Below are 14,298 nucleotides of genomic sequence, written 5' to 3' on the forward strand. Positions count from 1 at the left end.
GTGAGAAGAATGGTGCTGAGAAAGCTCAAGCAGGCTGTGCCCTCAAATGGCCTTGGGGAAGATAATGAATACTGTGGATTTAAGGAAACAAACACTTCAGTTACCAAGTTTCTAAAACAATGTATGCTAAGTATTTATCTTTCATTTTCTTACCAGAAATTGAAAAACTGGGTCTCCCTGGTGGCACAAGGGGTTAAGTCGCACCACCATGAAGCAATCCACAGCCACTGAAGCACCGATTTGGAACCCCAAACAGGGAGGTGATCCATATGGCGCAGCAGACCTCTCCTGACTTGCCCGCTGCTCCCCTCAGCAGTGTATTTCAGTTAGTCTGCCTGTTCTGTTCCCAACTCTGTCTCTGGTGAATCCTCTTACCCCCTGCACCTCTAGCCTGTACCCTTTTTATGCATAAATAAATCTTTAAAAAAAAAGAAATTGAAAAGCTGTATTTAACATACATAATTTAAACTTACAAGTCAGATTTTTAACTGAAACAATTTTTTTATTTAAATGATCTTATAAAAATATGCAAACTACTGGACATGAAATGTTTCAAATGTAGATTTTTTTAAAAAGTCTAACAGTTTTAATTATTAACAAAAGGCATTAACAGATTTTTTTAAAAAAATGATTCCTCAGCATCTATGAGAAATTTTCCTTTACTTTTTTTCTAGCACTGTCAGTTGGAAAAGAGCAATTAATTAGTTTGCTGACACATATGACTTTCTGTATGATTTGAAAGTAAAAAGGCAGAAAATTGTCCTTAATAAAATGGTAACAATGGTTGTCTTTGATTTAGGTTTAAAAAAAAAAACCCTGAAGGACAGTTTGTTCTTTGCTATTATCAAACTAGACCAAAGGTCATCTTATCTACCTATGTAATATTTGAATGTTCATGTATAAGCATGTACTGATTGTATTTGAATATGCATATCCAGTAAGCCCTCTATTGTTTTGCATTTTTTAAGAATGACACATACTTTTATAAATTACTGTACTTTACCCTCCACAAGCCAAATATTAATACTTCTTCCCATGAAAATTTCTTTAAAATATTTAAATTTTGTATCTCATAATCAGTGTCTGTCTTTTCTACAGATAAATCCAAGCAAAACCAAATTATCACTATTTTACTATTAAGTCAGTTATTAGCTTTTTAGCTTAGTTTTTCTCTACCTCCTTACTAGATGTAACTGTCATTTCTCTACTTTTCCCTGCTCACTACAATTGATTACCATATACTTGTAACTCCTTCCTCAGCGCAATATATTTTTGTTACTACTAATAGGCTGAGGACAGGAAAACAAAATTGTACAGTCCAGGTTTTCTAGGTTGAACAAAAGTCAATACACAGCACCTCCAAGTACACAAGTGCTGTGCATTAGGGAAAAGAATTTACTCCCAAGGATGGAGGTTTCTAGGAGACCATGCTCTAGGCAGTCAGAGTTACTGGACACAAAGCCACTAGCTATATGTGGCTATATAATTTTATAATTAATTACATTTAAACAGAATCAAACATTTCTTTCCTCAGTTGTACCAGCTGTATTTTAAGGGCTGAATAATTAGAAGTGTCTGGTGGCCATCATATGAGAATGTGCAGTACATTTCCATTGCTGCAGAAAGTGGCTGAGGCAGAGAGGGATGCTGTGTTAAACCCACCTGTGTGAACACAGGAAAGAGTATGTTATGCTTCAGGAGAATTATTAAAAAAATGACTAAAATGAATGGGACTTAAAAATATGAACCTGACTTACAAAGCCACAAGCACATCTCTCTCTGTGGCCTGTTCAGATCAACAGTATATTCATTTAACAAACAGCTATTTTAAAACTAATATATCAGGGGCTATGACAGGTAATGGAGACACAATGTTTAAAAAGCTGCTCCCTCCTCTCCTGTTGCCTGAATCTATGTTTTTTATCTGTATCTTCTCCCAGATAGAGACTGCTTTATGAAAGTCATATAACACTATTCTGGTCAAAGAGATATGCCGAAAAACACTTGGGGTAATTTTCAGGAAAAGTTTTCTTTGCTCTCCAAACAAGATCCAAATAAGTGCCTTTCTCTTGGCAAGCCTAGACATTGTTGTGCTCTGCTAAGAGCTACTGAAGCCAGTGCAAGACCATGTAGGGGCAAGGCCATGAAAATAAAATCTTTGAGGAGAGCAAAACAGAAAAGTGAGAAGTCTGGGCCCCTGATGACACCACTGAGGTGCTGAATTTATCAACCTCAGCACTAAGCCTGCTTCTTAAGGTATCCGTACTGCTTTCTATTATTTGCAGTCAAGCACATCCTAAATAATACACCTACATGTACATACAGAGAAATCCACCATCTTCATGCCATGTCACCATTAAAACTAAGCCCTATGACTTCTTTATCTCATGAAGTTCTCCCTTCAAACTGCATTTTCAAAGTTCTTAAGCATTTTTGCTATTCTTCTAATAAATAATCCCCTATCTGATAAAATGATACTTTTTTGACACAACCACTCTCATGAACATAATGGCTATCTTAGGGTAATGATTACAGGGAAGACAAGCTTGTTATTTTTGGAAAAATTTGACGCAAAATTTTAGATGATATATCTTATTTTCAAAAATAATTTAAAGTGAATGGGGGGGCATCTGATAAGGTTATTTTATTTTTGAAAAACTATTAGAATCTCAGCTTGTTAAATATAAAAAGCATGACTAGAAAATTCCTGTAGTTTTATATTCCTTGAATAAAAGAATAAGCATGCTTCAAAGGACTTTGGAATGTGCTGACTTATCCTGTAAGTCTTATTATTTAGCAGTGTATAGAGAACTGTTTCCTAGTAATGCAAAATTGACATTGTTTGGCATTTATATACTCAGTGATTTGTAAGATAAATAAATCCATTGGCCATTTTAGAAGAAAGCTTTAGTTTGACTAAGGTGTTGAAGGATTTCTTTTTTTTTTTTTTTTAAAGATTTATTTATTTATTTATACAAGCACTGGGTACAGTCAGAAGCGCGGGAGGGTGAGAGAATTCACCAGAGCCAGAGCGGGGAGCAGAGCAGGCAGAAGGACCGAGGTACACTGCTGAGGGGAGCAGCGGGCGGCAGGAGAGGTCTGTGCGCCATGTGGGACCCTCCTCTGGTGGCCGGGGAGCAGCCGGGAATCGAACTGGTGCTGCAGAGGCTGCGGGCAGCTTCGCAACCCAGCGCTCAACCGCTGCGCCACCGGGAGGCCCAAGGATTTCTTAACCACAAGAAAACAAAACGAACAAGTGAAACAAATGTGAGGTCTGTGATCTATTGCTAATCTCAGCTCTAAACGTAGGAGACTTGCCAAAAATCCATATTACATGATCTAGGTCACACATTGGTATGAAAACTAAAATGGACTGAGGACATTCTACAGGGTCCTATTAAGAACACAACAGAGTTATAGTAAGCAGAGTAGGTTTCTTTGACATTTTCCTCCAAATAATAATTTGTACTCCAATAATGCCTAGATACCTTAATAATTATATTATGAAACTGTGGCATCATCTCCTAACCTTATTTTAAGCTGTATTTCTCCCAAGTAACCTTGAGGTGATTTCTCTAAGTTACATTAATGTTTTACTGGTCTTCTCTTTTTAACTTCAAGGGGTAACCTTAGCTTAATTTCTTGTAAACCTGTTTAAAAACCTGTTTGCAAACAGGTTTACAATGTTTAGTCATAGGTATATACACTCATCTTTCATCTTTCTAAGCTAAAGATCACTAAACGTTTTGTTCTCTATACCCATTTCACACGATGATCATTAAGCAGTTCTCCGCTAGTACAGTAACCATAGTCGTTGCTACTCCTTTGTCATCAATACTTATAAAGTGTTGGGATGATTTTAAAAAAATATTTAGATTTTATTTCAATGTTGTACCCTTTATGCCTTTATATTTATTTCATCATTCTCTGGAACTTCTGAAACTGTATAAGTATTAAAGTAAAATAGGTTATCTTCAATAGATTTTGGAATTTTGTGAAATTGGAAAAATCTACTAAGCAAGAAATGTCATCCTTCATAAAAGATATTAGAAATAAGAAATTATTAACTTTTGTTATTGAATCTTAGATTCATAATGAAAGTTCAGTAAAGAAAATGTACATGAAAATATATATTTTTTCTATAAAATGAAGTTGTGGTGGGTTTTAACGAGGATAAAGACCAATAATTAATTACTTGCTTTTATTTCTATAAAAACTTCTTAATAAACATTATTAGGGAACTGCAGACCAAATACGAAAAGCATGAATCAATAATACATTCACAGACAAAACATTAAAGCAAAATATTATGAATATCTGAGTTAGTGTATCTACCACCATAGATCAATATAATGTACAATCATATTATGGCTAGGAAAACTGAGGTTAGAAGAACTAAGTGGCCTGCTCCAGGTCTCACAACTACCCAATGGCAGAACCAGGATTTGAACCAAGCCCGTCTGGCTTCAGAGTTACCTTCTGCAACCTCAGTATAGCATTTTGCTCACAAAAGTGGATACGAGGTTATCATAGATAGCTCAGGACAAGAGTAGGTGGGAGCAGAGCATAGATAGGTATTTTAAGGAATTCTCAGACCCCAATTATATGATCAATAGAGGATATTCAGAGTTACAATTTTTTAAGATAGAACTCAAACATATTTAGAACTCTTAGGGTGTCGAATACACACCAGGTAGCAGGATTTAATAAAAATGTAATTTTCTTTCACAAAAATAAAAAATGTTTTGGACATATAATTTCACACAATCCTGATATTCTATTACAAAAGTTGACCTATAAATCACAATGCAATGAAATACATTCTTTCTTACAACTTAGCTGCTACCCCACAATCTATTTTACTTCTTATGATATGGAACTATGTCTTGTTCTTTACTGGATATATCCTCAGTAAAAGTTCACCCTCCATAAATATCCATAGGATGAATTAGTAAATAAGACAATGGGAAAGTTTATTTTCTCCTTAAGTTGTTGTTTTACAGTTACATCTGCATCTTGCATATATAAAAGGACGTGAGAAAACATATTTGTTCTCATCAAAATTAGACTATAAAATTAGACTTTAAAATTACACTCAAAAAAACTGCAACTGACCTGAGATACATATGAATCCAGAAGAGAAAAAGGCTTCATTATATGAAGACAAGTTATCAGTCTGGGCATAGACAGCATACACAGACATGTATGAACAGGCACATTCCACGTAATCTGAAGTGTCCTCAACCACTTTGCAAAATGGACTGTCAGATAACCAGCTAGGACAAAAACATAATCATCACTAATCTTCTTTCATCAATACTTAAGCTGTTGGGATGGCTTTAAAAAATAATAAGCTATTGAACTTAAGCGTTGTTTACTCAAGATTTGAGCAGATCACATTCTCATGAAGAAACACTGCAGGGAACATTTTGTCCAGGACATGACATAACAGATCCCACAAAACACCTCAAGAAGTAGCCTAAATACCAACCAAATCTGCAAAGGCACTTCCAGTCCTGTAGAGGCTGGTCCTCAATAGAGGAGCGCCAGTCCCTATATAAGCCGAAGCAACCATGTCAAGGTTTCCAACAGAAATCACTCTTCTAGTCAAAAATCCCAAAAGATCAATGTAGCCTTGATATTTTAGAGTTCCCTTTCTTCAATGTTTACAATTCCTTATATTTTCAAACATGAATTATTCTATATTTACACTATTAGTCTATATTTAGAATTATTTTATATTTATTCTTATACGTAGAATTATTATATATATAGAAATTAAATATTTTAGAGTTAGCAAAAATTATGCTAGATTTTTCTATGATTCCCTCCTTGGTTTTTTGTGAATATTGGATCCAGTTATATATACAGAGCTGTATACCAGGGTTCTTCAATGGTTTCTTTAGCAACCACTGGTAAATGGTTAGCACAAAAACAGCAAAGGTAGCATCTTATGGCCAGCCTCCTACAGATCCCCCAGGAATCCTGGTTGAACTTTCTCCGTTTGAGTACTTCTTGATTCCTCTACTTTGCTAGGGACATAGAACTGAATTCCAACTGCTGATTCAAGTTGAAACATTCATTATTTCATACATTGAGGATTTCAGAGTATCTACCTATTGGTTAGGATCTGAAACCAAGTATTAGAAACTTCAATTGAAATTTTTTTTTTCCACAAAGAAGAAAGAATAATCAGAACCTTGGTGTTTGGAGTACAGTTTTCCAACTAAGCTATTGATCCTACTTAAATTTTAGTTTGTGCTGCTGAAAGTCAGCACTGAATACAATCACTGACTGACTTGGACCCTCTCAGTCAACACTACCTGACACTATAGTATTGGTCGAGCTCTGAGAGAACTACTCAGAGACTTCAGATCATAGGTCAAAGAGAATCAAAAAAGAATCACTGTTGTCTTCCCATTCCTGTGCATGGCTTTAATCCCAAAATGTACTCCAAACTATATGTGAACTAGAACTACAAATCCCTGCTAATCACTCTAAATACATAGCATCAGCTTTAGAACCATAAGCACAGATGAAAGATGTAAAATCAGTTCCTTTCCTGCCAGTAAATTAACCAATAATAGTAATGTTATCAGAATAAAGCAGAGTTCAGGCTAGGAATCCTGAAAGAATAATAATAAAGTAGTAACTAATGTGTTAAGCACACAGGTAAATAGTTGTGCTACATCTGTCACCTGAACAATGATAAGCCATTCCCTATGCTGCTTTGTCTTACTTATCATAAAGGTTATTGTCCAATCTCAAGTCTCATCTGAGGCCATCAACTATGCTCATTACAGAAAACTGGACTCAATGGTGCTGGAATGAGAAAGGACTAAATCCTCCTTTGAAAGAATTATTAATAAGTACCTTGCAGCAGCTTGATTCCAAAGGAGACACAGAGATGTCTGGGGAACAATTCTAGGCTCAGCAGCATAAATCCTATAGAGAACCTCATTGTTGTCCATCAGGGGTTGTGAACTCTGACCCTTCACACTCAAAGATAACACCTGTAATGCCATAAAGAACCAAAAGTTTAATGAAATATTTTCAAATGAATGTCACAATTGAATTTCCCATTCTGAACTTTGCCTTATTTTTCTAGACACTTTAGTTACTTGCTTAACATCACGAGTAATAGCTTACACAGCAATACAGGGCACCTCATTCATTTTCCTCCAAATGGTCTACCTCCATGTCAATTACTGAGCAATCTTTAGCTGAAAACACTGTGACTTCAATTGTCTGATCACCATGAGAATGGTATAAACTCAATTTAATGTTACTGCAAGTTGTATTTTCTTACTTTACATATATATATATATATGTGCAATAAAACAAAAAAAATCAACTCTTTTTGAGACTACCCATTTGACAAATAGTTAATATGGATGGAAACTTTTATAATTAGCTTAACTGTGTATTTGCAACACTACAAATCTGATCAAGTGAATGCTTTTCTGAGCGTGACTGCAAAGCAAAAATAAGATTCCAACCACATAATTCTTTATTTTTTAAATAAATTTTTATATTTCCCATACAATTGCAACCCCCTTATTTTGACCCCAATCCCTCCCCTCCCCACCTCCTCCAACCCCCATAGAGTGTCTCTGGTTCATAGTTGTTTGACTTTGATTTTCACTTTCTTATATTCATTTTCCTGGTCCCTTATTTAAGTTTTCTAGATTCCTGCTATGAGTGAGACCATCCGGTATTTTTCTTTTTCTTTCTGGCTTATTTCGCTGAGCATGATCCCTTCCAGTGCCATCCATGTTGCTGCAAATTGCATGTGTTTATCTTTTTTGAATGCTGAGTAATATTCCATGGTGTATATGTACCACATCTTCTTGATCCAGTCATCTATTTTTGGGCATTTGGGTTGTTTCCAAAGCTTAGCTATTGTAAACAGTGCTGCTATAAACATAGTGGTGCAGGTGCTCTTTGGAATTGATGTTTCCCACATAATTCTTTAAATAATAGCTTACCTTATTTTTCAGAGCAAGAAGATTATTTCCAGTTATAAACCACTGCTGGCTGCTATATTCTGTAAACTGGACTAATTCACATGTACTTTTCTCAGCCACTACTTCTGCATCTGGAACATCCAATAACCTCTCAGGAATTTGAATGTAATCACCTTCCTTTCCTTCAAACTTGTGCCCATTGATTTGTTGAGGAAGCCAGTGAAGAGCCAGTATAGACAAATATGGGCAAGTGTCAAGGATGGTTTTGCTTCTATGACAAAAAAGCAAAGGCTCTGCTAAAATGGCATGTTTCCATAAGCACATCCACTAAAATGCTATTAAACTGATATTAAACTGAGACTCTTCTTTATGTATAGCCATGATACTCCCAGCCCAGAAGCAGTAGAAAGAAATGTGCTTCTAATTTCTTTATACAAAATTGTCATTTTTTTGCACAAAACTTTCTGTATTTCCTTGCCAGATCTTTTATGTAGCCTAAAACCTGTGTTTTTGATAGTGACTTCAGGGATATTAGATATAATCCATGCCAATAAAATGTACTTTTCTATGTTAGGCACATCATTCATTATGGTTGGAACAGGTTGAGGAAAGGATGAACCACTAAGCTGAAATCCTCTAATATTAGAAACCTTGTATATCTACAATCATGCTTCCATCAAGAATTTGTCTCACTTTCTAGCCCATCAGAGCATCGTGAACCATGTGACTGGTATGAGAAACAGTCCTGAACAGTAATCTTTATTTAATTATTGTGTTTTGAACACCTCAAAGCTTAAGATTCTGTGCTCAGTGAAACTTCTTCCAAACCTCAGAGTATGTTGAAATCACTAGGAAGCTTGTTTAAAAATACAGATTTCTAGATCACACCATGAATTTGCTAAATAAGAATCCTTGGCTAGAGCATGCTTGAGAATCTGTCTGTCTTCTATATTCTTAACCAGCTCACCCAACAATCTGATATATCTCACACATAAATCTACAATGTTTGCAAACAATAAGAACACCCAAAGATGAATTCAATCTCAAGCCTGCCTAAAAAAGTTTAAAGGATATTAGAAGTTTAAGATAAAAATTATGTATTGGCAGGGTAGAGAGTTCACATCTAAGACAATGTTGATACTCAGTTAGTTTTTTAGAAATGTGGAAAAAACATGCAAGAAATTATGAGAATACAAATGTATGAACTGTTTGATCTCACTGAACAACACAGAAGACAGTTCAAGAGGGGAAGAGGATGTCTCACACACACACACACACACACACACAAAAGCCTCAATGCAACTGACTTAAAATAAAGAAATGATTAATTTCTGAAATAGCTCATGATATTAGCAAGATTTACAAATGTTAAATTGCTAATCATTGATCTCAAACAGACCTTTAAGAACCCTGGTGAGGACTGGAGAGACAAGTCCCTCTAAAAGCAGGCAAAGAGTTTCAGATCGTTTCCTGAAGCTCTTAATTAAGAATCCTCAATCTCCATGACTCACTTTACAGGACTAAATAAAGGAAGAGTACGTAAGGTGTATATCAAATGTAAGGTGATGCTGGTCCTGTACCTTACCCTTGAATCATATCCTGGCAATGAGCTGTGATGAAAATCTGGAGCCACTGGCCTAGAAGTGGAAGTTTTCTTTCAAAGCATGTGGTTACAATCTCTTCTGACCATAAAGCATGGTGGTGCTAATGGTGGTGACCATTGGGAGCCAGAAGTCAACTAACCCTGGAATTGAGCCTCCAGGCCTCACCATAGACTAATTTGTGATCACTGATGAGCCATGTAAGGTACCTAGCTTTGGTAAGAGTAAAAATAGTTCTACTCTACCTTTTAACTACTTAAAATGATCTTTTGTAAGGATAAATAATATAACATTTACTAAGGATTATGTTGAACTATATGAAATTTTCAAAATATTATACTCTATCAAAAAAGGGTAATTTCATATTCAGTCTAATACAATGTCAGGACTACAGCAGAGATACAGTTAATATCCATCATCATCATCATTATTAGATTATTTTTTGATCTCTCTGGTAAACCCTTTATATCTTATGCCTGGATTGTAACCCTTAATATCACTTTGAACTTCACATATTGTATGATCTAAGAAGTAAATTCAGAGTTCATAAAGAAATTATTTAAATGATCATGCCAGATTTTCTAAAGAGTTCATGAAGAGATGATTTAAGTTTATTATACCCAATTTTCTAAATGTAGTCTTCAAGATACCTCTGAATTTCAATTTGACTTGAACACTGATGACAGTATTCGTAATAAACTTTACGGATATTTATATAAACAGCTTTAACCAGACATGTCCTGTTAAGTAATAATCATTTTTTAAATAACATGTTACTCCTAGAATTGGGGAGTAATCTCAATTTCCATTCATGTTTTATTACCAGCAATTTTTATGTTAAATCAAATAGAAAAAATGTATTTTTAAATTTTTGTGCCATAATGATCCAATTAGCCCTAATGAATGTAATTTAAAATGCCATGACTTCCAAAAAATATTAAATACAATTATAAAATTAATTATAGTTAATAATGAACATGAGAACTACATTTTCTTTTATTCTTTTTTCTCTTGCACATTCTCTTCCATTTAACACCAGCCATGAAACAACCAGACTAAAGTTCAATAACATTCTGAGATCTATCTCCAGATGAATGAAAATAAACCTTAACTCCAGAGGGAAGCACACTTACCAGCATATCACAATGTGGCTAAAAGCTGGAATCTTTTATTATCTATTCAATCCTATATTATCTATTCATTATATAAATAAGAATAAGCAGTCAGACTTATTTTTAAAAGACACATCAAAACAAGAGGAATACATTATTGACAGCATAAATTCATATTTTTTTGATGCAGTTACTATATTTTCTTTATTAGCTTCGTTTCCCCATTAGGTACAATGCATTGACTGTATAATCCTTAATGACATCATCATCTAGCCATCAACTTGCACTGCATGCTACTTTGTAAACTGTGAAGGAAGACATATAAAATGGGATTAACATACATGGTTCTTCTGCTATCGTATAAAAAAATACTTACTTTTCACCAGGAGAGCCACAAGTAACATCGGTCAGTAAAGAAAAAGCAAAATTCTCAGTCACTTCAGTAAACTGAGTGAATCCCCTAGTGTCCTTGCGCTTTGGGTTAATAAGAGCACAAAGAATCTCATAAAAAAGATTTCGGTTTTCAATACTGAATGCTTGATGTTTTCCTTCAACAGTTATCTGGGGAAAAATACCAAGTATGAAAATATATATTCAAAAATGAACTGCTTAAATAATATGTATGGTACAAGTACTTTATTAAGAGTTATTAACATTAACAAAATAAGTATGAACCTATGAAAAATTTAAGAGAAATTGTTATCAATACTTTAGCTCAAATGTACCCATTTGCACTTTAAAAAGCATAATCATTGATAAGATGGCATAATCACAATATTTTCTATGTAATAAAGCTGAGTAATTTTAACTATAATTAACATCATGAATTAAAATTACTATCATTTTTCATGTACCCAAAAATTGTTATCATATGACCAACTAAGGAAATAGAAGAATTATGTGAATAAGAAAAGCAAGACTATTCTTGATTATCTCTTTTTCAATGAACAGAAACCCACATATATCACTAAATTTCTAATACATGAAGTATTGAAGTCATCTTCCAACAGAAATCAGTCAGGAGCTCCTGGCTCTCTTAATTTTATCAGGATGAGCCATCACCTTAGAGGACTGTGTTATTGTTGGAGGGAGAAGGAAAGAAGAAAAAAAACCTTTATGATTTATTTTGTTTCTTTTTCAGAATGACGGGACATATCTTTATGGTCTGACTCAGCAGACTTTTATTCCACAACACACTCAGAGCCCTATTAAATCTTTAAAATCCAACAAAGTCATCACTTTCTGTGATTTCAACACTGTGCCCCACCTGCCAACACTCATGAACACTCTTTGAAACTCACACATAGCTTTATTAACAAAAATGGGACAATGTGAAATGATTTATTCTACTAGTTGACTCACTGGGAAAGTGGTTCATGTCACCCCTATCTTTTATAGCTTTGTAATCTCTACAGTGCCAAGCTGATAGCTGAACTCCATATCTAAGTTTAGGGCATCCCCGGTGGCGCAGCGGTTGAGCGCTGGGTTGCAAAGCTGCCCACAGCCTCTGCAGCGCCGGTTCAATCCCCGGCTGCTCCCCGGCCACTGGAGGAGGGTCCCACATGGCACGCAGACCTCTCCTGCCGCCCGCTGCTCCCCTCAGCAGTGTACTTCGGTCCTTCTGCCTGCTCTGCTCCCTGCTCTGGCTCTGGTGAATTCTCTCACCCTCCCGCGCTTCTGGCTGTACCCAACGCTTGTATAAATAAATAAATAAATCTTTAAAAAAAAAGAAAGAAAAATATCTAAGTTTAGAAGAGTAGCTATCTCAAAGACAGCAAAGAAGAGTGAGGAATAACCCACAGGATTAAAATTACACAGATAAGTAAAAATTAACAAAGTGAAAATTACAATAGACAAGAACAGTCCACTAGATACTGAAACAATAAAACTGTATACATTAAGTAGGAAATAAAACTCTAGAAATGCTCTCAGAACTCAAAGAAGGAAAAAAAGCAGGACAAATGCAAAAGATTTCATAGCAAATAAGAGATCAGACAGGAAAAGAAAATAATTTATTGACAACTAAAGAAATATGACTGCCTAAAAATGCAGTACTTGCTTTATAATACTGAAAATTAAGAATATCAGATGTATATGGGTGATTTCAAATATTATTTTAAGCTTTTTTAAAATCCTACTAGAAACCAATGGAAAAATAATTAACAATCAAAAATTCAGGTTGACTTTTTTTGCAAATGAAATGCAAGAAGCCAGTGAAGCAATATGAGCTCTTTTAAGAATCAAAAATTATAATTCAGTTATTTAAAGTCATCCAAACTTTCATTCCTATTCAAGGGAAGGAGAAAATTACTTTTAGCATAGCACTGAAAAAATAAAATAGGGCCTCCCTGGTGGCACAAGGTGTTAAGTCAGCACTATTAAGCTATCCTCAGCCACTGCAGCAAGAGTTTGATCCCCAGCCAGGGAGCTACCCACATGGTGCAGCAGACCTCTCCTGTCTCACCGACTGTTCCTTCAGCAGTGTATTTCAGTATATCCTCCTGTTCTGCTCCCCACTCTGTCTCTGTTGAATCCTCTCACTGCCCCCACCTCTGGCCTATACCCCAGCTCTTGTATACATAAATAAATCTTTAAAAAATAATAAAATAAAAAGTACATTTATACAACTCGAGCTTTCTATGGGTAATATTCTCGGAAAGTTATATTATATCCTCTAATCTTACAACTATCCTGCCAGGGAGGTGCTGGTGTTTTTTTTTCTTTCCAGATAAAGAAATTGAAGCAATAAAAGCATTCCCAACTTGTCCTAGGGCACAGAGATGGTTAACGGACAAGCCCAGCAGACTCTCCTGACAGCCACCCTGCCCTGACTCACAACATTCCTCACTTGCTTGTCCTAAAATAACAACCCAGATTGACTCATTTGCAGACAGGTCACTCAAAGTCATTGCAAGCATGAAACACCCAGCCAGGGTAAAATATATAGGTAAGTCTAAATCACTGTTAATAGGGTTATAAGTTAAATGTAGAATTGTTGGAATATATAAGATTTTAAATTACCCGATTTAAAAAAAAAATCTGGCTCGAAAAAGCCATTTCACACAAACAAAAAGAATAGGGATCCCCCATCCTCCAAATTATCAAAATGGACTTACAAAAACATAGAAAACCCAAATCAACCATGAGAAAAATTTAAAAACCGTCAGGAGAGAAAAAATTTTTGGTGGGGGGTATATGAAACTTTCACAGAACAAATTATTCCTGTGTTCTTTTCAGTGTATCAGAACACAAAATTAGAGGCAACATCTCCTAATTCATGTTTCATCAAGTCTCAATAACCTGTAAACTAAAATTCAAAGAAATAAAAAGTTGGGACATCATATATGGCAGTCTTATAAGACTGACAGTATTATTATGGCAATTGACAGTTTCAACAATAATTTCTATTACTATGCCTGGGAAGAATTTTATGTCATAGCAGAAATTTGCCCAAACCCAGAGCTGGATTTCATTTGGAAAATCTTTGGAGTGAGTTATTTAAAGTTGTTGCTTTTTCAGCATATTTGTTTCTTTTTGAACATAAATAAGTAATCACTTCTAGCAAATGTAATAACAATATCTAAGATTTATTAAGCTCTTACTATAAAGAAATATACA

At 35.0% G+C, this 14,298-nt stretch overlaps 1 protein-coding gene across 1 annotated transcript in view; it reads right to left on the reverse strand.

The window, feature by feature from the left end:
• The window catches only part of ADGRV1 (adhesion G protein-coupled receptor V1), a gene marked incomplete at both ends in the record, with an annotated part of 443,017 nt that overhangs the window by 244,824 nt on the left and 183,895 nt on the right, over positions 1 to 14,298 (reverse strand). The window contains 4 exons of the mRNA XM_084233539.1: positions 5,116 to 5,276; positions 6,874 to 7,013; positions 7,989 to 8,238; positions 11,057 to 11,241. Coding sequence (XP_084089665.1) covers positions 5,116 to 5,276; positions 6,874 to 7,013; positions 7,989 to 8,238; positions 11,057 to 11,241 — 736 coding nt within the window. The remainder of the gene's footprint in view (positions 1 to 5,115; positions 5,277 to 6,873; positions 7,014 to 7,988; positions 8,239 to 11,056; positions 11,242 to 14,298) is intronic.

The sequence above is a fragment of the Talpa europaea genome, assembly GCF_964194135.1.
Source record: "Talpa europaea genome assembly, chromosome: 5".
In the NCBI taxonomy this organism is placed as follows: Eukaryota; Metazoa; Chordata; class Mammalia; order Eulipotyphla; family Talpidae; genus Talpa; species Talpa europaea.